General features: G+C 42.8%; 1 protein-coding gene across 2 annotated transcripts in view; it reads right to left on the minus strand.

The window, feature by feature from the left end:
- Positions 1-21,518, minus strand: part of snx33 (sorting nexin 33) — a 63,760-nt gene extending 42,242 nt beyond the window's left edge. Inside the window, exons 1-2 of one of the 2 annotated variants that reach the window (XM_060914378.1) lie at positions 21,138-21,518; positions 19,198-20,802 (exon numbers count right to left, since the gene is read on the minus strand). In XM_060914378.1, coding sequence (XP_060770361.1) covers positions 19,198-20,605 — 1,408 coding nt within the window. In that variant the 5' untranslated portion in view covers positions 20,606-20,802; positions 21,138-21,518. Of the gene's footprint in view, positions 1-19,197 lie in introns of both variants that reach the window. The other variant, XM_060914377.1, reaches the window with a different exon arrangement.
- Between the last annotated feature and the right edge of the window lie 3,884 nt (positions 21,519-25,402).

The raw sequence follows: 25,402 nt of genomic DNA on the forward strand, positions 1-25,402 counted from the left end.
GCATAAAACAGCAGAGTGACGCTGTAAATAACCTGCACGCCGCTCTGACGTAAATGTCCTACTGTGCTTAAGCCTGGTGGACAAACATGCCTGGGACGGTATGTGGTCAGTTGTTCCTAATTAGCGCCAAGGAAAGAAGGTGTGGAACACACAGATGCCTGTTCTTTAAAATACACAGCCACTAACACTTTATTTTGTGTGTGTGTGAGAGAGAGAGAGAGAGAGAGAGGGGTTATGTTCATTCCTTTTAGCTTGGCATCATGATAGACAATACAAACTGGCCTAGAAGCCAAATCCCTTTCAAGGTGATCTTTCTTGATTATAAATAATCAAGAAATAAGCAATAAAGCACAGAATAGAGATAGACGTGCTTTATTTCAACACATCAGGGAATATGTGAGCAACATGGAACTGTCCTCAGTGTTTTAATGCGTCTACCAGACCTGCTGTGCTCTGTAGAGGAAACATTGCGAGGAATGTCAGGCTCTTTCATGAGGGCTGGAAAAAACAGGCGAAGTCTTCAAGCACATTTATCTGTGAGCAAATACTGACATGCACACTAAGGGTTTGGGAAGCATGGGACAGAGTCCAAGACCTCCAGCACACCAACAGAGCTGCGTTACAAGCTGTTTATCTTCATTATCATTTAAGACGCTCATATCGAGAGAGTTTGCACTGAAGCCCTTCCTGTCAACTGAGGACGTTCAGAGTCGAACGTAGATTTGTTACAAGCGTACAGAGAGCCCGTAAAGAAATAAAATGCAAGGCTAAATATAAAAACTGGGTTAGAATGCGGTGTTCTGATGTTAAAATTGCATGTTTTTTTTTTTTTTTTAACAGTGTTAAATTAAGCCTTGAGGTTAACCATCTACCAGGAATTTACCATAAAAAAATACAGGATCTCTCTTACAGGTTAAATAGAGTGAGGAAAAATAAAGGACCTTCACTACTTTTCCTTCTTTATGGTGGAACTGGAGAGAGAAAAAGAAAGGTGTTCTCAAATCCTGTGTCCAAACCAGTATATAATTATGTAAGAGCAGGAAGTGAAGCACAGTTACGGTAAGTGTGCATCATCGCGATTGTTCTCATGGAGATCTCCGTCATTCCTGTATGTTGTGACGAAAGGCACGCATAAGAAGTGGAAGCACATACATACATACACAGGTCACACTGCAGGCCTCATAACACTGCTTTTCATCATGTCTGTCAGGCAAGAAAAAGCATGGGCACGTCTCACTTTTCATTACCGTCTCACTCCTTTCCCCAGCGGAATTTCACAGATGGAAAGTGATTTTGCGGGTCTCTCTGTGCTATCCTTTCAACGGGTACTCTACCTTTCTTTTCCTTTTTCCTGTATGAGGAACTCCAAAACTCAGCAGTGTGTGTGTGTGTGGGGGGGGGGGGGGGGGGGTCCACATCAAAGCCACAGTTCACTTCCTCAACGTTGGAAAGCCAAGGTGAATCATATTAGCACACTCAAAACATTAAAGCAGAAATATATATGATAGTGAGCAGAGTACATCAGGTTAATGATGTTCAGAACACCTCAATAACTATTACAGGAGTTGTGTTTTGACCGTGAAGCGTGAAACAGATGACCGTAGAATTGATTTTACTAGTCAGGTTTTAAAGATCATAGGCAACGGTTTTCAATTTATCCACATTTGAAACTTTATATGTTAAAAAAAACCTCTGTAATCTTCTTCTGGTCCCAAGAAGTATTGTTAATAAGTAGTGATTAAAATAAGTTAGCGCGGATCGCGGCGAATTTCTGTTCGGCGATTTTCGTGACCGCTCGGCGCGTGACGTCATTCAAGACAAACAAACCGCTTGAGTTGAGTCCACTTCCGTTCACTTGCATTGCCGTTCGGCTTGAGTGCAGACTTGCGTTCGGGAATTTCCAAAGAAAAACCCCATGCCTTATTGTTGTGCAGTGAACTCTAACAACGGGACCGGTTCAGGAAGAAGCTTTTACCTTTTTCTGAGAGAGGACAAGAGGCGGAGCGAGCGGGTTGGCTTTTTCCGAAAGAGGAGACGAGGCGGAGAGTGTGGATTGTGCGCGTGAAGCCAGAGAGTTGGCTTTTTCTGGAAGAGGAGATGAGGCGGAGAGAGTGGATTGTGCACGTGAAACAAAATCAAGCAGTCAAAGAAGAAACGGAGCAGCAACGCTCAAGCAAAAGGAGAAGATTGGAGGTAAACATTTTTACTTTTGCTTGCAATTGGCAAGTCAAGAATCCTGAGGGATCCTGTACAATCATTGTGGAAATGAGACAAAGGGATATTTCCTCGCTTAGAGTAGGCTACAAATAGTATAATGCCGTGGATGGCAGGCTAATGTGGCCTACCGGCGCACTGTCCAGTAACCGTTACCTATATCCACTAGGGAGGCGGTTTAATTATTCTCCAAAAAGGTTATCATTTAGTATTACGACGAAAGTAAGAATTTATCAGAATTACCAGAATAAATCGTTTGGGCGCGAGTCTTGTTGCGGTCCGGGGTCACCGCGATCAGAGTCGGCCGAGTCGCTGTCTGATTCCGAGGCCGCACCGTCAAACCAGTGAGCCACGTTCACAGATTGCTTCACAACGGCCATGGGTTCATACATGTATGGTTTCACCTCTCGATATTCAATTTGGAGAGTTCCTACTTCAAAATCGCTATCAGACATTTTACACAACCTCTCACGACCAGAGTCCGTACACGTGTGCTCGGTTCCCAAGGAAACACAGAACCACTCCCAGTCTGTTTGGCTTGAATGACGTCACGACGACGGTCCCCTGGTGGTGAAAGTGCGCATAAGTGAGATGTAAACAAACCTTCAGAAATTGGGCAAAACAGTATATTTTAACCATTTTATTCAATTTTAGGGTGCAAATTAGACACCAGGAAGATTGAATTCGCTTTTTGGGTCGTTCTTCTAGACAATAAAGTTGATATTCTACGTTTCACCTCCGACCGTTGCCTATGACCTTTAGGGAACATCTCTAACGGTTAAATGGATGAAGCGGAATAAGATTTGAATGATTTTTTCACTCACTGAGCCCGCCCCCATTTCCACCCATGTATTAAAGAGCTACTCCACTCACAAAACTTTTGTCGGTTTAACACAAGTTAGCATGCTAACTAGAGTTTCCATTTGCAATGACTGTCATGACATCACAACTGCTCGAAAGCCAAGAAACATACAACTTTTCTTCATAATGATTTATGAAGATGTGCACTGGGGGGCGTGTCTATAAAATGACTGACAAGAGGCTAATTCAAATACAAACAACTACTGTGTTCCAGGGGAAGGTGTGATTTGTAATTCCCCGCCTACAACCAGTAGAACCCACCGAAAACACTTCCCCTGTGTCCGAAATCACTCGCTCACTCATTCATTACTCCCTACTCACTATATAGGGAATTACTATATATAGAGAACTATAATGAGGTTTTTCACCTGACGTCACAGGGTCACGTGACGCCCCGGTGTCCGCCATTTTGAACGGCAAGCTAGCTAATGTCAACATCATAGTACCTAGTATGTTACTGTAGCAACGTTTACGTTCAGTCATTTGGATGACTGTTAAAACCTTTCAGTCTCAAGTTTTTCCTTTACTGTATTTACTAGTTTACCGAGCCAGCCAGCCCCGGAGCGCGCTAGCTAGCGCCAGCCAGCCCCGGAGCGCGCTAGCTAGCTAGCTAGCGCCAGCCAGCCAGCCAGCCAGCCAGCCAGCCAGCCCCAGAGCGCGCTAGCTAGCTAGCGCCAGCCAGCCAGCCCCGGAGCGCGCTAGCTAGCTAGCGCCAGCCAGCCAGCTAGCGCCAGCCAGCCAGCCCCGGAGCGCGCTAGCTAGCTAGCGCCAGCCAGCCAGCCCCGGAGCGCGCTCAGTAAACTAGTAAATACAGTAAAGGAAAAACTTATAACGGGCCATGTCTCAACAGACTAAGAAGTTATTTCAATGACATTTAATAACATTTTGTTTATCCTGAGGACCGAAAGTAAATGAAAATGTGAACAAACCTTAGCTGTCAGTGAACAATCCTGGTGGAAGCAGGTAAACGTCGTTCTCTAAGCCTGCTAACCTCAATTTTTGCAAATACCTCTCCCTCTGCTCACCCTGTAAATGCCCTACGTCGCTGTATAGTGAAGGTGTTTTCTGCATCTCGCTCCTTTTTCTTTTATGTTTTTCGTTTGTTGCCTTCCTCGCATTCAAACTGATTCGAGCCGTGCCGTCCAAAATGGCAGCATCACATGACTTGGTCGCGTGGGTGAAATACCTCAATAGTGAGCTCATTGATAAAATGAAAAAACACTTTTGGACACTACTCCACCGTGCCGTTATTTACGTCATTACTGTTGCACAATTACAACAACATGCCAGATCAGTCAGGTGGCAGGTTTTCACAATAATAAATACATGCATGTATTTTTGTGATAAATACATATTATACTGAGTGTATTTCCCATATTATTAATGCAAAAGTACTGGGTCTGCTGCATCGGTCAGTTCTTTTAAATCAAGGCTGAATAATTTCTTCTTTACTGCTGCCTTTTATTAAATCAAATTTGAGGCTTTTGATTTGATTTCTTTCAGCGCGACCACAATGCATGATGGTATATATTGCTTGGTTAGTGACCATCAGTTATACACTACTTTTCATGATGCATTTTGGGATACTTTGAGTGTACTATATAGGGTGTAGTAATTCTCACTATACATTCAAACAGCACTACAAAATGGTAAACTCACGATATAGTGGACTATATAGTGAGTAGGGAGTGATTTCGGACACAGGGTTCAAGTTTATGGAGTGACGTCAGATCAAAATGGCCGCCCACACTGTGAGCAATGTAAAGTTCTTCTCTACTTTTAAAGGAGTTTATTGCAGTACTAGCTTAAGCGCAGTTAATATCAAAAAGTTCCTCCCATGGCAGGATCTGATCTTCCCAGGCAGTCTCCTGTCCCAGTACTACTTAGCTCTTTGAGGCGCATTGGGCAGCGCCGATCTCTCTTTCTATAGCCCTTAGGGTTGGGCAGTATTACGGTAAGAAGGTATCCCGAGGTATCCAAAAGTACCAACGGTATCGGTCTCATTACCGTCATTTTTAAAAAATATATAATATCTAAATAAATATGGAGTACATGAGGTCATAATATAAAATAATAAATTGAAGATCATCCCGAATAACTGTGTGATCGTATTTTCACTAATTCTATCAATTTCCTAAAGAAGTTCTCATCGCGTGCAGGGTTGTTTATGTCGTTACCATGGCAACCCTGTGTGACATTTGGAGTCTGACAGAAAGCTTCGCAAGAGACTGAGAGCGGGGGTGTCATGGCTCAGATGGCTAAGGCACCGTACCATAAATCCGGGGGTTCGATTCCGACCCAAGTTTATTTCCCGATCCCGTCTCTCTCTCCCCCGCTCATTTCCTGTCTCTCTATACTGTCCTATCTAAAAAAAAAAAGAGAGACTGAGACCGCGGTTGAAAGATGGCAAGTCAAGATAACGAGTTAGTGGCAAAAAAAAAAAAAATACAACATCGGCAGTGTGGCAGTATTTTGGTTTCAAACCAAACGAAAAATCTAATATGTCCCCTAAGGCACACCATAGCCTGGGGTACTCCACTTCCACGAGATCTCTCCAATGAGTTGTGTTTTGAGTAGGTTACATGAGTAACAACAAGGTAAAATAATATAACGTATGACATTTGGGATGTGGGTAATAAACGTTTGAAATGTCATCTACTGAAGAAACGGAAGAAAACATCGTAGCGTAAACTGTTAGGTTTCTGGTGGGAATTAGCAATGCGCTTGCTATCTTTGTTGGGTGTGTTAAACCGTATGGATTTAAGTGGAATAATTGTAAGGAGTTATGTGATCAAGACAACGTTTTAAGCAAGGTAAGGCCATTTGATTATTAATTTCCCCGCCATGGCATGACGTGGGCCCATATGATTTTGCCTTGTGCAGCTATCACGCATTTGAATTAGGTTCGCCTCATTTGCGCTGAAGAATATGGTTTATCGTGCAGTCTAAACGGGGTGTTGGTTGATTCTTTTTCTTTTTTTTATTTCCCATGCTTGAAAGGGTATGATCCTGCTCATCGTGTACTTTTTTTTGATGGAGCAGGTGAAATAGTGCTGCAAATGGCGTTTCAACGCAGACATGTGTAAACGACAGTTGAATGCTATTTTCAAGATGAAGGAAGAGTTGCGTGATGCTTTGAAATCTCTCTTAATCCATTCATCAATGCACAAAATTCGCTTTGCTGCTTAATCCATACCACAATGCACACAATTCGCTATGCTGCTTTTAAATAGTACATTTGAGGCATAGGCGCACGTTACACAGTAGGCCGAAACAAAATTTTTTTTTTCTCGGTAATACCGTATACCCCGGGAAAACACAGAGACAGTTTAAAGGTATCAAAATTTGGATACCGCCCAACCCTAATAGCCCTCGACCTAGGGCTGCACGATTATGGAAAAAATGATAATCACGATTATCTTGATCAAAATTGTAATCGCGATTATTAAATCACGATTATTCTTGATGTTAGGGAAATCACTTAAATTTTATTTCACTATATTCAAACAAACAATATGAACAGCTTTCAGTGCAGAATGAAATTTAAAAGAGAAATTCTGATTTCCAAATGACAAATAAATGAAATTTATCCAAGAAATTACCAAAGGATGAAAGAACTGAAAACTCAACTGCAACAATTACATAGCATTATACTGAGGCCTACAAGTTTTTAGCTAGAAAGAGCAGCCTATCAACATGCTCTGGCTTTAAACATGAGCGAAGGCAGGTCACAACATTGCCTCCAGTGCTAAATAGTCTGTTGTTCCGACATAGCTTTTCTCTCTCACCTCAATCTGTTACCTACTCTCACGCTATCACCCCTTGAAGATACCGCTGCACTGAAGCTCTGCGCACTTGGCCAGTGTTGCCAGATGCTGCTGACATTTTCCAGCCCAAAATATGTTCAAAACCCGCCAAAATGCACTTAAAACCGCCCAATCTGGCAACACTGCACTTGGCTTGCTTGCTTATTTAGGCGGAGTAATGAAACCTTACATGCGTCGGTTCGCCCCTAATGGTTTGGCGGAGTATTGGTCAAAAAGTGCTTGATCAGATATACAGCAGAGCTCGCATTTTAAATGGAAATAAATAGCGATTTTCATTTAATTTAATCGTGGCAGCCAAAATTGCGATTTTCGATTAAATTCGATTAATTGTGCAGCCCTACCTCGACCTCTCGCCTATTACATAACTAGGGTTACAGTAGGGGGCTAGTCCTCTGGTAACCGTGAGAGTTTGACTCCCCACTCGCATCTGTACTGCAGCAGGCACCATTTTTACGATGGACTTTGGTATGACCCGACAGCGAGTAGAACTCACGATCTCCCAGTTGAGAGGTGGAAACACTAACCACTAGGCCAATTTGCAGTAATATACAGACAAATATACATGGTTAAACTAATAACACTGACTATATTAATTATTGTTTTGAGAAGATGTTGAACATTAGAATTATCACTCATAACTAACGTTAGCCGGCTAATTTGTTGCTAAGTTACTTGCTGTTATCCACTGTTATTGCTATGTTACAAGAACCAATAGCAAGTTAGGTCTGCAACTGTAAAAGCACAGTTAAAGTAGCTTTTAAGGAGCTTCACATGCTCAGAGGGGCACGTTTTCATAGAGTCGTCCATGTTGTTGTTGTTTTTTCACATCACACATCCCGAAGTGGGCGGCACGGTGGTGTAGTGGTTAGCGCTGTGGCCTCACAGCAAGAAGGTCCGGGTTCGAGCCCCAGGGCCGGCGAGGGCCTTTCTGTGTGGAGTTTGCATGTTCTCCCTGTGTCCGCGTGGGTTTCCTCCAGGTACTCTGGTTTCCCCCACAGTCCAAAGACATGCAGGTTAGGTTAACTGGTGACTCTAAATTGACCGTAGGTGTGAATGTGAATGGTTGTCTGTGTCTATGTGTCAGCCCTGTGATGACCTGGCGACTTGTCCAGGGTGTACCCCGCCTTTCACCCGTAGTCAGCTGGGATAGGCTCCAGCTTGCCTGCGACCCTGTAGGACAGGATAAAGCGGCTACAGATAATGAGATGAGACATCCCGAAGTTGGATATGACATCATTACAACTTGCAAATTACCATGAACGAAAGCAGGCTTCCTAACATTTTTATTTTTTCAGTACGTAATACACTATTATTACTACTATATTGACTATTGATAGAGATGTTTGTTTGGCATGTTTACAACTTGTTTTGGCTAGTCTCAGTTACACCCTTGAAACTTATCTTTGCTCATACATGCTTACTGTTTTCCATAAGGCGATCCTGTTCAGTAATTTACCATCACCAACTCAAACTCCACCAATTCTGCTTCCTGGTATTACATTTCCAAATCATATTGCTACACCACACTCTTGAATGTGAATATATACTCATGTTTGTGCTTTAACAAATTGAGAAACATTGATTATCGCACCTGGATCTGTGAGGCAGAGTCTCCTAAGCAGCAGAGGACTTGTATTTCTAGATCACTCGTACTTTAAATCAATTCAACCTCCTTCAGTACAGACAAATCAAAATCTAGGAGGTGGTACAACAGCTATCAGACTGGTGCAGAAATCAACAGTCTGTCTCTGAACATGGATAAAACAAAAGAGATGGTTGTTGAGTTCAGAAGACCACAGAGTGACCACTTCGCTGTACATCGACGGCTCACTCGTGGAGAACATCAAGAGCATCAAATTCCTTGGTGTTCATCTGGCAGAGAACCTCACCTGGTCCCTCAACACCAGCTCCATAGCTGAGAAAGCCCAGCAGCGTCTCTACTTCCTACAAAGGCTGAGGAAATCCATCTCCCATCCTCACAATATTCTACAAGGGACTATCGAGAGCATTCTGAGCAGCTGCATCACAGTTTGATTTGGGAATTGCACCGTCTCAGATCGCAAGACCAGACAGTGGATAGTGAGGACAGCTAAGAAGGTCAGTAGAGTCTCTCTTCCCTCCATCAAGGACATTTACACCACATGCTGAATCCAGAAAGCTACCAGCATTGGGGCCGACCCCATACACCCCTCACATAATCTCTTCACCCTCCTGCCATCTGGAAAAAGGTACCGAAGTATTCGGGCCTTCATAGCCAGGTTCTGGAACAGTTTCTTTCCACATGCTCTCAGACTCCTCAACTCCGAGGGACTGGACTGATAACACTTGGACTGTTGATTACACCACTCCCGCTGCAGTCTTTACACAGTGAACAATAATGCACTACCACTTTTTTTTTTTTTTACAATGTTTACAATGCTCAGCACATACACAATGTTTACATCAATTTATTTCTTTTAGCATATACTACAGTCAAGCCAGAAAGTCTGCACACCCCTTTCACCTTCTCCATGTTTTATCACATTACAGACTTATTCTACAATAGATTGAGTTTGTCACAAAATTCTACACAATTTGACAAAGTGAAAGCCCATAACGACAAAGTGAAAGCAGGTTTTTAGAAAATGCCTGGTTTTTAGAAAATATGCAATTTTATTTTACTGACAAAAATAGGTTATTTAAGGGTTACATATCTGTACACACCCTTAGCTTAATACTTGGTTGACGCACCTCTGGCAGCAATTACAGCTTCAAGACATCTTGGGAAAGAAGCTACGAGCATGGCACACTTGTTTCTGGACATTTTTGCCCATTCCTTTTAGCATATCCTTGCAAGCTCCATCAGGTTGGATGGGGAGCATCGGTACACAGCCATTTTCAGGTCCTTACACAGATGTTCAATTGGATTCAGGTCTAGGCTCTGGCTGGGCCACTCAAGGACATACACAGACTTTCTCTGAAGCCACTCCTTTGTTCTGTTGGCTGTGTGCTTCGGGTCATTGTCATGTTGGAAGGTCATCCTTTGCCCAGTCTGAGGTCCAGAGCGCTCTGGAGCAGGTTTTCTTCAAGGATCTCGGTGTGTTTAGCTGCATTCAACTTTCCCCTCTATCAAGACTAGTCGCCCTGTTCCCGTTGCTGAAAGACATCCCCACATCATGATGCTGCCACCACCATGCTTCACTGTAGGGATGGCAGTCAGGCGATGAGCGGTGCCTGGTTTCCTCCAGATATGACGCTTGGTATTCAGGCCAAAAAGTTCAATTTTGGTTTCATCAGACCAGAGAATCTGGTTTCTCATGGTTTGAGAGTCCTCCAAGTGCCTTTTGGCAAACTCCAAGGTGGGCCATCATGTGCCTTTTACCAAGGAGTGGCTTCCGTCTGGGTACTCTACCATAAAGGCCTGATTTGTGGAGCGCTGCCTGGATGGTTGATCTTCTGAAAGATTTTCCCCATCTCCACAAGGATACGCTGGAGCTCTGTCAGAGTGACCCTCGGGTTCCTGCTCACCTCCCTAGCCAAGGGCCGTCTTCCCCGATCACTCAGTTTGGCTGAGTCTAGGAAGATTCCTGGTGGTTCCAAACTTCCTCCATTTACGAATTATGGTGGCCACTCTGCTCTTTGGGACCTGTAAAGCTGCAGCAATTTTTCTGTACCCTTCTCCAGATCTATGCCTTGCCACAATCCTGTTTCTGAGGTCTGTAGATAATTCCTTTGACCCCATGGCTTGGAGTTTGCTCTGACATGCACTGTCAACTGTGGGACCTTATATAGGCAGGTGTTGGCAATCCCCAGTCATGTCCAGTCAAGTGAAATTACTACAAGTGGACTCCAATTAAGTTGTAGAAACATCTCAAGCAGTATTAGCGGAAAAATGCACTTCAGCTCACTTTTGGGTGTCATATCAAAGGGTGTGCGCACTTGTGTACATATATTTTACATTTTGATTTTTAATAAGTTAGCACAAATGTCTAAAAACCTGCTTTCACTTTGTCATTATGGGCTATTTTGCGTAGAATTTTGTAAAAAAAAAAAAGGAACTCAATCTATTGTAGAATAAGTCTGTAACGTAATAAAATGTGGAGAAGGTGAAGGGGTGTACAGACTTTCCGGCTTGACTGTCTCTCAATACACACACTCAACTTTCTGCACATTAACAGTAACCAGTACTGGTTGGCAATGTACTGTCTGTCTGTGCTAGTTGTTTTTGCACCGTCCTTGTTGTTTTCACTTTATGTTGTTCATGTCTGCAATGTTTGTACCTACTGCACTCTTGCACTTTATGTTATATGTAGATTTGTAGTCCTATGATGTTTAATGTAGCACATTGGTCCTGGAGAAACGTTTCGTTTTAACTGTGTACTAGACCAACAGTATATGGTTGAAACGACGATAAAAAAAAAACCTTGACCTTGATCTATCAACCACTATATCTTTAATTAGCATGCGCGAGCACACTGGTGATATTATACAAATGCTAACAAAGCAGAGCAAATTAAAACGTTTACTTGAAGACTGAACAAATCTCTTTGCCAAATCACTGGATGATGACTTGCTGACTTTGTCAAGTAGGGGAGCGCAATACGATGTGCTACGTTAGAAACCTTGTAAGAAGAGGATAAGGGTCATAAACTTGTTTCTAGATTAATGCATTTAATTAGCAAAGTAGCTTGATGTACATTATTCCATTACCTTAGCTATGACTTTTAGTCTAGGAAACCAAAACATTACATTGGGCAGCATATTCATGGGGTGAGGTAGGTTCCAGAGATGAACAGATATATTCTGATATGGAAAACTCTGGGTTACTGATCGGGCCCCCCCCAACACTGCCAAGCTGCCACTGCTGGGCCCTTGGGCAAGACCCTTAACCCAATGGCTCAACCCAACCACACTAAACATGCTAAAATCGCATTTTTTAAATCTTAAACATATCTTCCTTTACATTTTGTTGTGGATTCTGTACTTAAGATATAAAACATTCACAGAATTTATAGCACATTTTTAAGAGCCAATGTTATTGTCAGAAATAAAACTGGTAAATTGATCACACCCCCATCAAGCTGTATAACAGAGCTGTTAAACTCCATCCCAGTGCTGTAACCATTAAGGGACTGGACAAAACCATGATTCCAATCAATCCCAACGTATGAGCAGATCCAAAACCTAAGGTCAAGAGTTCTATGTTTGGTTTCACCCGAGTAGGCCTGCACTTAAAAAGAAGCATATTTCTATTTCCCCATGTCCAGTCATCATCTTTCCTCCACTATTAGCCTTCTCTGATTGCTCCCGACATTGTCCCAGTGTCTGCATGCGAGTTAAACGGACGCTCAGGTTTCCTAATTCCAGTATGGTATGACATCAGATATGCAAGGGTTCAGGGTTATTGTCTCTCACGCCACCTTGGACAGAAACTAAACACCAGCAGGTGCATTTCCGAGCTGTTTAACACACCAGTACATAAGGGTTTAACAGTGTTGGTTTCTAAGCAACAGAAAAATCTAAGGTTTGCTATTTGATGGCAACGGTGGAACAAGGTTTTGTGCTCGGTACTGAAATGAATCACTGTTGCCCCTTTTCCACCAAAGCAGTTCCAGGGCTGGTTCGGGGCCATTGCTTAGTTTGGAACCGGGTTTTCTGTTTCCACTGACAAAGAACTGGCTCTGGGGCCAGAAAAACCGGTTCCAGGCTAGCACCAACTCTCTGCTGGGCCAGGAGGAAAGAACCGCTTACGTCAGCGGGGGGGCGGAGTTTTTAAGACCAACAACAATAACAAGACCGCGAAAGATCGCCATTTTTAAGCGACAAGAAGCAGCAGCTGTACAAACGCGAAGTCAGCCATTAATATTATTGTTGTTGCTGCTGCTTCTTCCGTGTTGTTTTTGCGTCGATATTCGCGCCAAGGTTTATGCAAACGTAGTGACGTAACTGACGTATACAGCGACGTAATGACATGGCTTCCCTTAGCACCGCGAGCTATTGAAAAGCAAACTGGTTCTCAGCTGGCTCGCAAGTTGAACGAGTTGTGAACCAGCACCAGCCCCGAACCAGCCCTGGAACTGATTTGGTGGAAAAGGGGTATGTGACTAGTTGATCAGTGGAGTTTGGAGACCATCCAATCAAGATCAACCAAGCAGAAAGAAATAATTGTAGAATCTTGAGCCAATGTTATAAAAGCAGTTGTGTGTAGTAAACTACATCTTGGAGGTTTGTTTTATATTTCAGAGTCCATCTCATTCTTGCCCTGCCTTTTTTTTTTTTTAAATCAGTCCCATATGTGACCCGCACCACACCCTCAGGGCCCTGCTCTGGGATTCCGGCAATTCATCTACATCCAAAAAGCAAGCCATCCACTTGAGACAGTAATGAGTGAAAAGCACCTGATAACCTGATAGCAAACAACTTAGGAGAAAGAAGTATGATGTGTTATGATTTTTTTAATCAAATCAGTTACAGAAGGATGATAAGGTTACTCCAGCCTGCCAGATGTGACTCCAGGTATTCACTACTTCTCACACTGGCAATGCTCAGAATTCCAGGCTTTGTAGAATTGAAGAAGAATTTCCTTCGGCAGCATTGCCATCTTTTTTTTTTCCCCCCTCCCACTACGCTCCTGAGAACAATTTAGCACTCCTTGAAGCACAAATGAAAATGGGGCAAAGGGCTATAAAAGTGGCCTACTGTACAACACATGCTCTTGCACATAGATGTCAAACAGGAAATGAAATCAGGTCTACAATTATGGATTATGGATATAATTTAAATAGAATATTGATAATTTAGTTAAGTTTAGAAATAAAATTTCAGCACCCCATAATCACGGAGCAGTCAATGACGAAATGCACGTGTGTGTTTTAAGTGAGTTTACTTATCGATACCTAATTCATATTTAAAAAATAAAAATCCCACATATTTCTAACCACTGCGAGTCTCTACAACAGTCCGTCAGCAACTGGTGTGCATGACTGCTGCTAGTTAAAACTTTGCTGTGCAAGCACAAACTTGCTGAAAATCTGGCAAACGCAGTGCATTTTTTTTAACAGTATATTGGAGAAGGTGGGGGGGGAGGGGTTAACAGCTGTTAGGTATGTGGGCGAGATAAGTGTAGCTGAAGATCTTCCCTCACTGACTAAAAATAAAAAAGTTCAAGGCTGTGATTTGAATTATAAGTAGACGACCTTTCAATTTCATAAAACTGATTAAATTTAATTCCCTCTGAAATTTGGTTTACATCTGTAATATCTTTATTAAGAAAAAAAAAAAAACACCCCAGGCCATTCTGTGGCTGGGAAGTTATTTAATTTGAAGGGATTCCCTAGCACAGGGGTTTTCAAAGTGTGGGAGAGTCAGCCCCCCCTCTGAGAGCAAATAAACAACAGCGCCCCCCCACACATTTTTTTTTCTTTTTCACATTTTAAACATCTGTGCTTTTTAAAACATCTTGTTTTACACATTTTAAACATCTCATAGCATCGTTAGCTAGCACCTCTTGGCAGACAACACACTGTGGCAGTGGAACATCTTCAGATCCAGTCCATGAAAATCCAAACTTTAAATAATCGTGGTCATACTTCCTGCTTTTTCCAGTCCCCCAGGATTTTGCGGGCCTTTTTTGTGATTGTTGTGGGCTAAAATGTCTGATGTTGCGGGGGGTTTTCCAAAAAAATTGCGATGAAAGTTGTGGTGTTTTTTAGGTTTTTGTTGCGATTACATTGCGGGAGGAAGTGAAAGTTGCGAGAAATTGTTGCGATTTTCTCTTTTTGTGATTTAAAATTGAGTGATATGTTAAATATTAAGTTATTACTGAAAAACTATTGATTAAAAAAACAAAGACACCGAGAAATGGTCCTATAAAAACAACTTTACCAATATAAAAGATTACCAGGACTACAAAAATGCAGAAAAATAGGCTTTACTTATCCAAATGCACCTGTTGGTTCAAAAGTTAAAGTGCATAGAACCTCACAGCACAACATGAAGTTACCTTAAAATATAATATAAATGCCTCAGCTTTCATGTCAGAAAAAAAACTATTAATACTAGTACTGTGTGCAGGCAGTCTCTCCTGAAGACTAAATTAAACAATAATTATAAACTAATAAAATAAATGGCTCAGGCTTCATAGAAGAAAAAAAAAAAATTTGAACAGAATCTCACAGTATGATGCTGAAGCTGCCTAAACAATGGAAAATAAAATACCATTTTGGCAAAAATGTTGGCATCCATTAATTTCTTGCATTAAGTAAAAAAAAAATAAAGTGCACACAGTCCTTCACTGTAAACATAACACACTTTCAGTAACAGAATTTAAGCCTATATAAACACTGACTCACACATCATGCAATGTTGCCAGATACTGCTGACGTTTTCCAGTCCAAAATATATTCAAAACCCGCCAAAATGCACTTGAAACCGCCAATCTGGCAACACTGCGCGCATGCTGCTTCTCTTAAACATAGACATCCGGAAGTAAGGCGGAAGGTAGTTTGTCGATGTCACCTCAAGACGACGCCAACGATTGGTCAAATTTGCGGGAAAGTTGCGGTGATTGGATATAATTGCAACACCGCCCTGAATTCGCGGGGATTGGTTGAATTTGCGCTGAAGTTGCAAATCGCAACATCCTGGAGGCTCTGTTTTTTTGCTTGGCCGTCTCCTCACTCCCTGTAGCTTTAGGTACTAAAAATCGATCCATTTTGTATCTCACGTTGCGCCCCCCCCTGAAGAACTCTGGCGCCCCCCGGGGGGGGGGCGCGCCCCACACTTTGAAAAGCCCTGCACTAAACAAACATAACTAGGTGTTAGGGAAAATTCTTTTTATGACCTAAACTTGAAAAATCTGAAAGGCAGTACAGCTTTAAAGTTGCTGATTTAGAATGACAAAAGTACCTGATGGCAAACTGTTTCAACTTCTCAAAGCGTAGCTGAAGCTCTCAAAAACAATTTTATTTTTGCTTTTTAATGCAGACGTCAATAAAAGAGATTTGACCCCAATTCATTACATTATGTTACAAGGCATTTAGCAGATGCTCTTATGCAGAGCGATGTACAACGAGTGCAAAAGTCAGGTACAAGAAGTGCTGCACTTGTAGACAAGAAAGTTCTAGTGCCAACTGAACAAGCGACAGCAATACCTAGTGTAATGTTCTGCTGACGTACCAATACTCAAACAGCCAAGGAAACAAACCAACCATACAAGGTACAGTGGTGCTTGAAAGTTTGTGAACCCTTTAGAGTTTTCTATATTTCTGCATAAATATGACTTAAAACATCATCAGATTTTCACACAAGTCCTAAAAGTAGATAAAGAGAACCCAGTTAAACAAATGAGACAAAAATATTATACTTGGTCATTTATTTATTGAGGAAAATGATCCAATATTACATATCCGTGAGTGGCAAAAGTATATGAACCTCTAGGATTAGCAGTTAATTTGAAGGTGAAATTAGAGTCAGGTGTTTTCAATCAATGGGATGACAATCAGGTGTGAGTGGGCACCCTGTTTTATTTAAAGAACAGGGATCTATCAAAGTCTGATCTTCACAACATGTTTGTGGAAGTGTATCATGGCACGATCAAAGGAGATTTCTGAGGACCTCAGAAAAAGCGTTGTTGATGCTCATCAAGCTGGAAAAGGTTACAAAACCATCTCTAAAGAGTTTGGACTCCACCAATCCACAGCCAGACAGATTGTATACAAATGGAGGAAATTCAAGACCATTGTTCCCCTCCTCAGGAGTGGTCGACCAACAAAGATCACTCCAAGAGCAAGGCGTGTAATAGTCGGCAAGGTCACAAAGGACCCCAGGGTAACTTCTAAGCAACTGAAGGCCTCTCTCACATTGGCTAATGTTAATGTTCATGAGTCCACCATCAGGAGAACACTGAACAACAATGGTGTGCAAGGCAGGGTTCCAAGGAGAAAGCAACTGCTCTCCAAACAGAACATTGCTGCTCATCTGCAGTTTGCTAAAGATCACGTGGACAAGCCAGAAGGCTATTGGAAAAATGTTTTGTGGATGGATGAGACCAAAATAGAACTTTTTGGTTTAAATGAGAAGCGTTATGTTTGGAGAAAGGAAAACATTGCATTCCAGCATAAGAACCTTATCCCATCTGTGAAACATGGTGGTGGAAGTATCATGGTTTGGGCCTGTTTTGCTGCATCTGGACCAGGACAGCTTGCCATCATTGATGGAACAATGAATTCTGAATTATACCAGCGAATTCTAAAGGAAAATGTCAGGACATCTGTCCATGAACTGAATCTCAAGAGAAGGTGGGTCATGCAGCAAGACAATGACCCTAAGCACACAAGTCGTTCTACCAAAGAATGGTTAAAAGAGAATAATGTTAATGTTTTGGAATGGCCAACCAAGTCAAAGTCCTGACCTTAATCCAATGGAAATGTTGTGGAAGGCCCTGAAGCGAGCAGTTCATGTGAGGAAACCCACCAACATCCCAGAGTTGAAGCTGTTCTGTACAGAGGAATGTGCTAAAATTCCTCCAAGCCGGTGTGCAGGACTGATCAACAGTTACCGGAAACGTTTAGTTGCAGTTATTGCTGCACAAGGGGATCACACCAGATACTGAAAGCAAAGGTTCACATACTTTTGCCACTCACAGATATGTAATATTGGATCATTTTCCTCAATAAATGAATGACCAAGTATAATATTTTTGTCTCATTTGCTTAAACTGGGTTCTCTTTATCTACTTTTAGGACTTGTGTGAAAACCTGATGATGTTTTGGATTATATTTATGCAGAAATATAGAAAATTCTAAAGGGTTCACAAACTTTCAAGCACCACTGTACAACTAAATAGGGGGTGTTTCACAGTCAGGAGTACACAAGTTTGTCTCACTAACATCAAAAAAATCAAGTTCAGTTTTTTGGCACAGTTTGTGAACTAAATGAGGCCCTTGATGGAAATTTATTTTCTGCTGAATGCTGCTGGTGGCAAGAATTTGTAGCTAGAATACAAACAGTATTCTGTGTTGTTGCCTGGCTAATGGTGAGAGCATAATTCTTCCTCCCCCGAGAGGACAATTTTTGACAGACAAACATCATGTTTGTTTGTTTTTGCTGGTAACCATTGTAGCTCATTTTAAGAAGCTAAGTGTATAACCTTGTGCCAGTACTTACAGTATATGGACCTGGACTTTCAGAATCTTAAAGCTACTTGTCCAAGAACTGCTTTTTTTTTCTTTTTACTTTAATAAGGACCACATTACCAGAGAGGACATTTTTGACAGACAAGTTACCTTATTAAATATACCCTTGTTATCCTATCGGTACCCATTTGTGGTCAACTTTGCTGGCAATAATTCAAGTATGAAATGCGGTTCCAACTAAACTATGCAGGGGCTGTCCATCCATCCAGCCATCCATTGTCTGTAACCGCTTATCCTGTGCAGGGTCGCGGGTAAGCTGGAGCCTATCCCAGCTGACTCTGGGCAAGAGGCAGGGTACACCCTGGACAAGTCACCAGGTCATCGCAGGGCTGATACATGGAGACAAACAACCATTCACACCTACAATTTAGAGCCACCAATTAACCTAACCTGTATGTCTTTGGACTGTGGGGGAAACCGGAGCACCCGGAGGAAACCCACGCAGACACGGGGAGAATATGCAAACGCCATACAGAAAGGCCCCCGTCGGCCACTGGGTTCGAACCCAGAACCTTCTTGTTGTGAGGTGACAGTGCTAACTGCTACACCACTGTGCTGCCCTATTCAGGGGCTGCAAGATAGCTTAATATTAGGATTGGTAACCTCTTCAAACGAGACAAAATACGGTTGAAACCTAAAAAAAAGGATCAAAAATGGGGTTATTTAATGTCAGACTAGCATGTGCATGTATTCAAAAAAATTGGCTAACTTGCAGGTGGGATGGTATTAGTTTTTCATGCAGAGCTAATCCTCACTTCACAAGTACTTATTGTACTTCAGTAATACTTGATCCATTCCCTATAATCCATTTTGGTACCCTGACTGTGAAACAGCCCATAGATTCGATATACAGCTGCTCTGTGTGTTTGGAAAACCATGGAATATCTTTTGGGATAGTTCTGGATCTCTGACTAAACTCCACAGTCCTCTACAACAATGCAGAGGAGCCTAAATTTAAAGCCGCGTTAAGGCAAAGGATTTCAGAAAACTCGGCCCATGTTAGATTTAGCTTGATTGCATCTGTGAATGATTTTAGTTTTGCTAAATTATTTACTTTTTTACATTACAAATGACAGCATAAACCATTAGTGCTGCTCACATGAAAAGAAGTTTCACATTACCTTTCTGTAAGTGAATGATATCTGGAAAGTTGGACAACAAACCCTGGTACAGCGATAGTTTATCCAGCATATGGAATAGATCGTATTTGGGCTGCTCTGCAAACATCTCCCCGATGTTCTCATATGTCCGACCAGTGTGCGAGATGGCGTTGTTCAGGGCATCGCAGCTGTACGGAGGGTCCAGCATGAACGCCTGGCTGATGGACTGGAACGCATTACCCAGGCGTTGAAACTCCTTCCGAAAGCCACCGACATGCTTGCGGACGAGTTCAGACGCGACGTGCGTCAGCTGCATGACGCTGTCGTCCATTTTCTTAGCGAAGGCCTTGAAGGTATCGATGCGCTCCTCAACATCTTGCAGGTCCTGATGCTCTTTCGGAATGTGGAGAGTGAGCATAAAGTGAGCTCCCACCATCTCGTCCTTCTCAGCACGACGCTTTCCCAGTTTCCATTGCTTGTCATCAACACACATGAGGAAGTGTTCAAAGCCCTCATACTGAGACAGAACCGGGTGACTGGTCATGTGATCCATCCATAGGATGAGCCGCCGCTTTCTCTTTTCGATGAAGTCTTCTTCAAAGCGCCCGGTGGCTTGCTTCTCTGGTAGGTGGGGGATGGAAATGACAGTAAATTTGTTCAACAGGCGATTGTACAGCCAGTCAAAGTGCTTATAGCGCCGATAAACAGGCCTGCCAGTGTGGCTGGGGGTGACCCTGTAGGAAATGTAACTCTTAATGCCCTTGAACTTGGTCTGCTTGGTGGGATCCTCAATGGAGCAGGTGAAAGGCTGAGGACTCTCCTTCCACTGAGGACCACGCTGGCCCATTTCAATGTTGTAGGACTCGGCTATCTTTGCCATCATAGGCACGTCGCCGAGCACAAACGCCTCGACGCCCGAGCGCACAAAACTGGAAAAGCGATTGAGGTTGCGGCCCACCATGCTGCCTTTCCTTGAACTGGAGATGCTGTCCTGGCGCTCCACGTGGGGCCTGGAACGGTATTGCACGTTAGGATTAGGGTACGAGCTCTGCTGCGAGTGCCCATTGGCACCCGCTGCTCGACGAGGGTCTTCGTCCTCAACCACCGTCGAGTTGTCATCCCAGTCGTCCCAGTCGTCATCGTCATCGTCATAATAAGTAGCGTTTGTACTGGGTGTGAAGAAGGGCTCTTTGCCAGGGGAGCCTGAAGGGCTCAGAGAGTAGTCAGTCAGGTTCGAGTTGGAACGTGGCCGAATGATCTCCACGTACGAGGCGGGAAAGAGGCCCCTCTCCCCACGGCTGTTTTCACCCTGTAACCAGCCGTCTATAGAGTTCTCGTCGAAAATAAGCAGCTCCTCATTCTCCTGGATGCTAATCTCCTCTTTGTTCTCGCTTTGGAAGGTATAAAGTGCTATAGCTTTCAGTGACATTGTTTGTAGTGCCAGAAAGTGGAAACCAAAGGAAAAAACTGGAACAAAATCCCTTTTTTGGCCTATACGTTGACGATTCAACTCATCTCCTATGCAGTTAGCCAGCACTTAATACAAAAACACACAAGCACACATTGACAAAGTTTTTTCTGATCAACTGCAGGTTACTGAGCTCCACTTCACTCCATGCTGAGAGGCTGAAAAGATGTCAAACAAAAGATAGCAAGCTCACTATGGGTATCGAGACCACAAGGATCAAAGCCAAACCTCAAACAAACACTGGTTGCTCTGGAAACTATTTATGATCAAATAGTATATGAATTAGGGAAACAAAAACAAAAAGCATTCAGTACAGTGATTCAAGCCTGATCAGTCAGCAACAGATATACAGAACAGAATAGTAATCACGGTCTAAGACGTTTGTCAATTTGTTATTCTGAACGAGGCTGGGAAAAGAAATCTTCGAGGTATTTTACAAAGCCAGAGTCTTTGTTTTGGTCCAGAAGGTAACCGTAAACACCGGCTAACTCACAAAGTCCAGCTCTCTGTGTAGAAGTGCGGTGTTGTTGTCCTGCAGAGTGCCAAGTGTGGTCATGGTGAGCAGGAGAAAGAAAAAGAACTATTCAAATATTGTCATCAAACAAACAAAGATATCCCAAGTGTAGAAGAAAAGACGGTGATGATGATGATGATGGACGCGTCTAGTCCGAGTGCATGCACTCCTCACTCCATCTTCAACACAATAGGAAGTAAAGCTGAGGTCAGAGTTAAATACACGGTCTTAAAACCGGTCTACGTCTCATATTTGGTAAAAATGTCATCCCGAATATTTCCATGACGTGACACACGGACAATGAATCTAGGAAAGTTTTTTTTTCTCCCCATTTTGTCTTTTTTATTGAGCTCCTCGTAATGAGATCAGACCTGGGATATATATATTTTTTTAACTCTCTGTCGCCGTCAAGTGGATAATCCTGTAAGATTGAGATTTAAATATGACACCAAAAAAAACAATAATAATACTCATTGACACAATGCAACATCTTTCATCGATTTTTTTTTTCATTTATTTGTTTAGTTTTCTGTTTTCCGACAGCTATTCAGGACGCAAATAAATAAACTCCGTGAAGTCGTTTGGTTGACCAACAAAAAAGATGGCGGCACAAGTATGACGTAAACCATAGATTCCTCACCGGGCGGCCATCTTACCACAGACACGGGGTATGAAGCGTAGATTTACAGAGAAGACTAGATGCCTCGTCCCCGTTGCCCGTCAACGAAGTCGAACGTCCGCACATGGCGGCCATCTTACCTCAGACAGCTGGCTTACCCATTACAGTGTGTTGGTAGCGATATGTACTTTTCAGATGACCGTAACTTCCTCAAATTTCAATCGATATTCAAATGGTTTGGTTTGTTATATAAAAAAAACAAACGGAAGTATGTATTTATGATATTAATGATGAATAATCATTTTATGTTTTAAAAAAATACGCATGCTGAAATTCCTCTGCTGTGAGAAGCCGAACGCTGAATACTTATGGAGAACTGCGGCCTTAGGACAAATAACCATACAATTTATTTCCAATTTTTACTGAAAATATTTTTACATGGCGGCACGGTGGTGTAGTGGTTAGCGCTGTCGCCTCACAGCAAGAAGGTCCTGGGTTCGAGCCCCGGGGCCGGCGAGGGCCTTTCTGTGCGGAGTTTGCATGTTCTCCCCGTGTCCGCGTGGGTTTCCTCCCCGGGTGCTCCGGTTTCCCCCACAGTCCAAAGACATGCAGGTTAGGTTAACTGGTGACTCTAAATTGAGCGTAGGTGTGAATGTGAGTGTGAATGGTTGTCTGTGTCTATGTGTCAGCCCTGTGATGACCTGGCGACTTGTCCAGGGTGTACCCCGCCTTTCGCCCGTAGTCAGCTGGGATAGGCTCCAGCTTGCCTGCGACCCTGTAGAAGGATAAAGCGGCTAGAGATAATGAGATGAGATTTTTACATGTGATAGGGCTGTAGGGGAAGCTAAAGTTAAATAAACAGCTTACTCACTTCTGAAACTTCAGAAATACTTCATCCACCTGAAAAACCTAATGCACTCACAGCATAGCATCTCATTATCTCTAGCCGCTTTATCCTGTTCTACAGGGTCGCACATTCACACCTACGGTCAATTTAGAGTCACCAGTTAACCTAACCTGCATGTCTTTGGACTGTGGGGGAAACCGGAGCACCCAGAGGAAACCCACGCGGACAACATGCAAACTCCGCACAGAAAGGCCCTCGCCGGCCACAGGGCTCGAACCCGGACCTTCTTGCTGTGAGGCGACAGCGCTAACCACTACACCACCGTGCCGCCGGTTATTCAGGATATTAAAGAAATCTCATAACTTTCAGTCTTTGAGTATAAGAGAGCGCAGGATCTAGTGAGGAGGGCTGTGAAGAAGGCAAAAAAGGAGTATTGGAGGAGGTTTTGTGACTCCTTGGGGCATACTACCCCCATAGAGAGAGTGTGGGGTACAATTAAGAAAATGAATGGTATTAACAGAAGCTATGACTACCCCTTGATTATTGATGGAGAGAATGTTGCAGCTACTAGCAAAGATAAGGCAGAGGTTATAGCTAAAACATTAGCTAGAGTGCATAGCTCTGATAACTTAAGTCTGGTGGAAAGGAAAGGAAGGGAAGAAACAATCTTAAAATACACTGAGAATGTGAGTGTTGGTCAGGAAGAAAGCAGTTTGAGTGCCCTGTTTACAAGATTAGAGTTAAACAATGTCCTGAGGAAAATAAGGAAGTCTGCTCCAGGGAAGGACTCTATCTGTTATGAAATGTTGAGTAGGCTCAGTGATAGGGGAAAAGACAAGCTATTGCTGCTATTCAATAAAATATGGGTAGAGGGGGTGATTCCTAGGGAATGGAAAGAGTCTTTGATTGTACCAATCAGGAAACCTGGTAAAGATCCTCATAACCCAAGTAGTTACCGGCCAATAGCTTTGACTTCCCAGGTGGGAAAAACCATGGAAAAGATGGTAAATGATAGGCTGACCTACTGGCTAGAGACTAAGGGACTTCTCCAAAGCTACCAGAGTGGCTTTAGGAGAGGTAGAGGTACCATGGATCCAGTAGTGTGTCTAGAAGACTTCATAAGGAGAGCCCAAGTAAATAAAGAATCAGTAGTAGCAATATCTTTTGATATTGAAAAGGCTTATGACATGCTTTGGACAAAAGGTTTGTTAATCAAGCTGCAGCAATTAGGGGTTGGGGGTAGAATACTCCAGTGGGTGGAGGCTTTCCTGACTGACAGACAGCTAAGGGTTAAAATAAATGGGGACGTAATGTCCAGCTATGTAGCAGAAAATGGCACTCCTCAGGGAAGTATTGTTAGTCCATTACTGTTTGATATAATGATAGATCAAATATTTAAGAATGTATAGGAGCCTGATGGTGTAGCCTTGTTTGCTGATGATGGAGCCATGTGGAAGAAGGGGAGGAATTTGGGTTTCATTGTAAATAAAATGCAGTGTGCAGTTAATGAAGTTCAGCAATGGGCGGTTCAGTGGGGATTTAGGATCTCAGTGGAGAAAACAAAAGTTATTAGTCCTGAGCTTAAAATTTACCTGGCAGGCAGAGAGCTGGAAAGAGTAGGGTTTTTTAAGTACTTTGGGATATGGTTTGATAGGAAGTTGACGTGGGCGTTCCACATCCAGAAAATGGTGGATAGGTGTAAAAAAAATTCTAAATGTAATGAGGTGCCTGTGTGGGGTTGAATGGGGTGCATCCAGTGCAGCACTGAGATCAATCTATACTGGCCTCATGAGGTCAGTATTAGACTATGGGTGTATAGCCTATGGGTTGGCTTCCAAGTCGCACAAACTAGATGTGATACACAACCAAGCTTTGAGAATCTGCTGTGGAGCAGTTAAAACATCACCAGTGGCAGCCATTCAAATTGAGGTTGGGGAAATGCCCTTATATTTAAGAAGACAGCAGCTTGCCCTGGTGTACTGGGCTAACCTCAGGGGTCACAATGATGGCCACATTACTCAGCCAGTCCTGAGATATTGCCAAGTTCCAGTATGAGGGAGGGAAAAGCTTTGGGTGGACAGTCAGGGATTGGGTTATGAATATGGGATTAAGTGGCTTTAATATCTGCCCTACAGTATCATATTCTACAGTTCCCCCTTGGACCTTTGAGGAAGCTAAAGTAGACCTGGGGCTGCTTGAAGAAAGGCAGGAGTGTGAGGTGGACAAGTGGAGAGTTGATGGGTACAGTCATGAACATTACAGCAAGAGTATGTTCATACACTGAGTGCAGAATTATTAGGCAAGTGAGTATTTTGACCACAACATCCTTTTAATGCATGTTGTCCCACTCCAAGCTGTTTAGGCTTGAAAGCCTACTACCAATTAAGTATATCAGGTGCTGTGCATTTGTGTAATGAGAGGGGGTGTGGTCTAATGACATCAACACCCTATATCAGGTGTGCATAATTATTAGGCAATCTCTTTTCCTCTGGCAAAATGGGTCGGAAGAGAGATCTGACAGACTTTGAAAAGTCTAAAATTGTGAGATGTCTTGCAGACGGTTGCAGCACTCTTGAAATTGCGAAGATGTTGAAATGTGATCACCGAACAATCAAGCGTTTCATTGCAAATAGTCAACAGGGTCGAAAGAAACGTGTGGAAAAAAAAAAGGCGCAAAATAACTGCACATGATCTGCGGAAAATCAAGCGTGAAGCTAACAAGCAGCCATTAGCATCCAGTTCTGCCATATTCCAGAGTTGCAACATTCCTGGAGTGTC

This window comes from Neoarius graeffei, chromosome 2 (assembly GCF_027579695.1).
Source record: "Neoarius graeffei isolate fNeoGra1 chromosome 2, fNeoGra1.pri, whole genome shotgun sequence".
NCBI classification, from domain to species: Eukaryota; Metazoa; Chordata; class Actinopteri; order Siluriformes; family Ariidae; genus Neoarius; species Neoarius graeffei.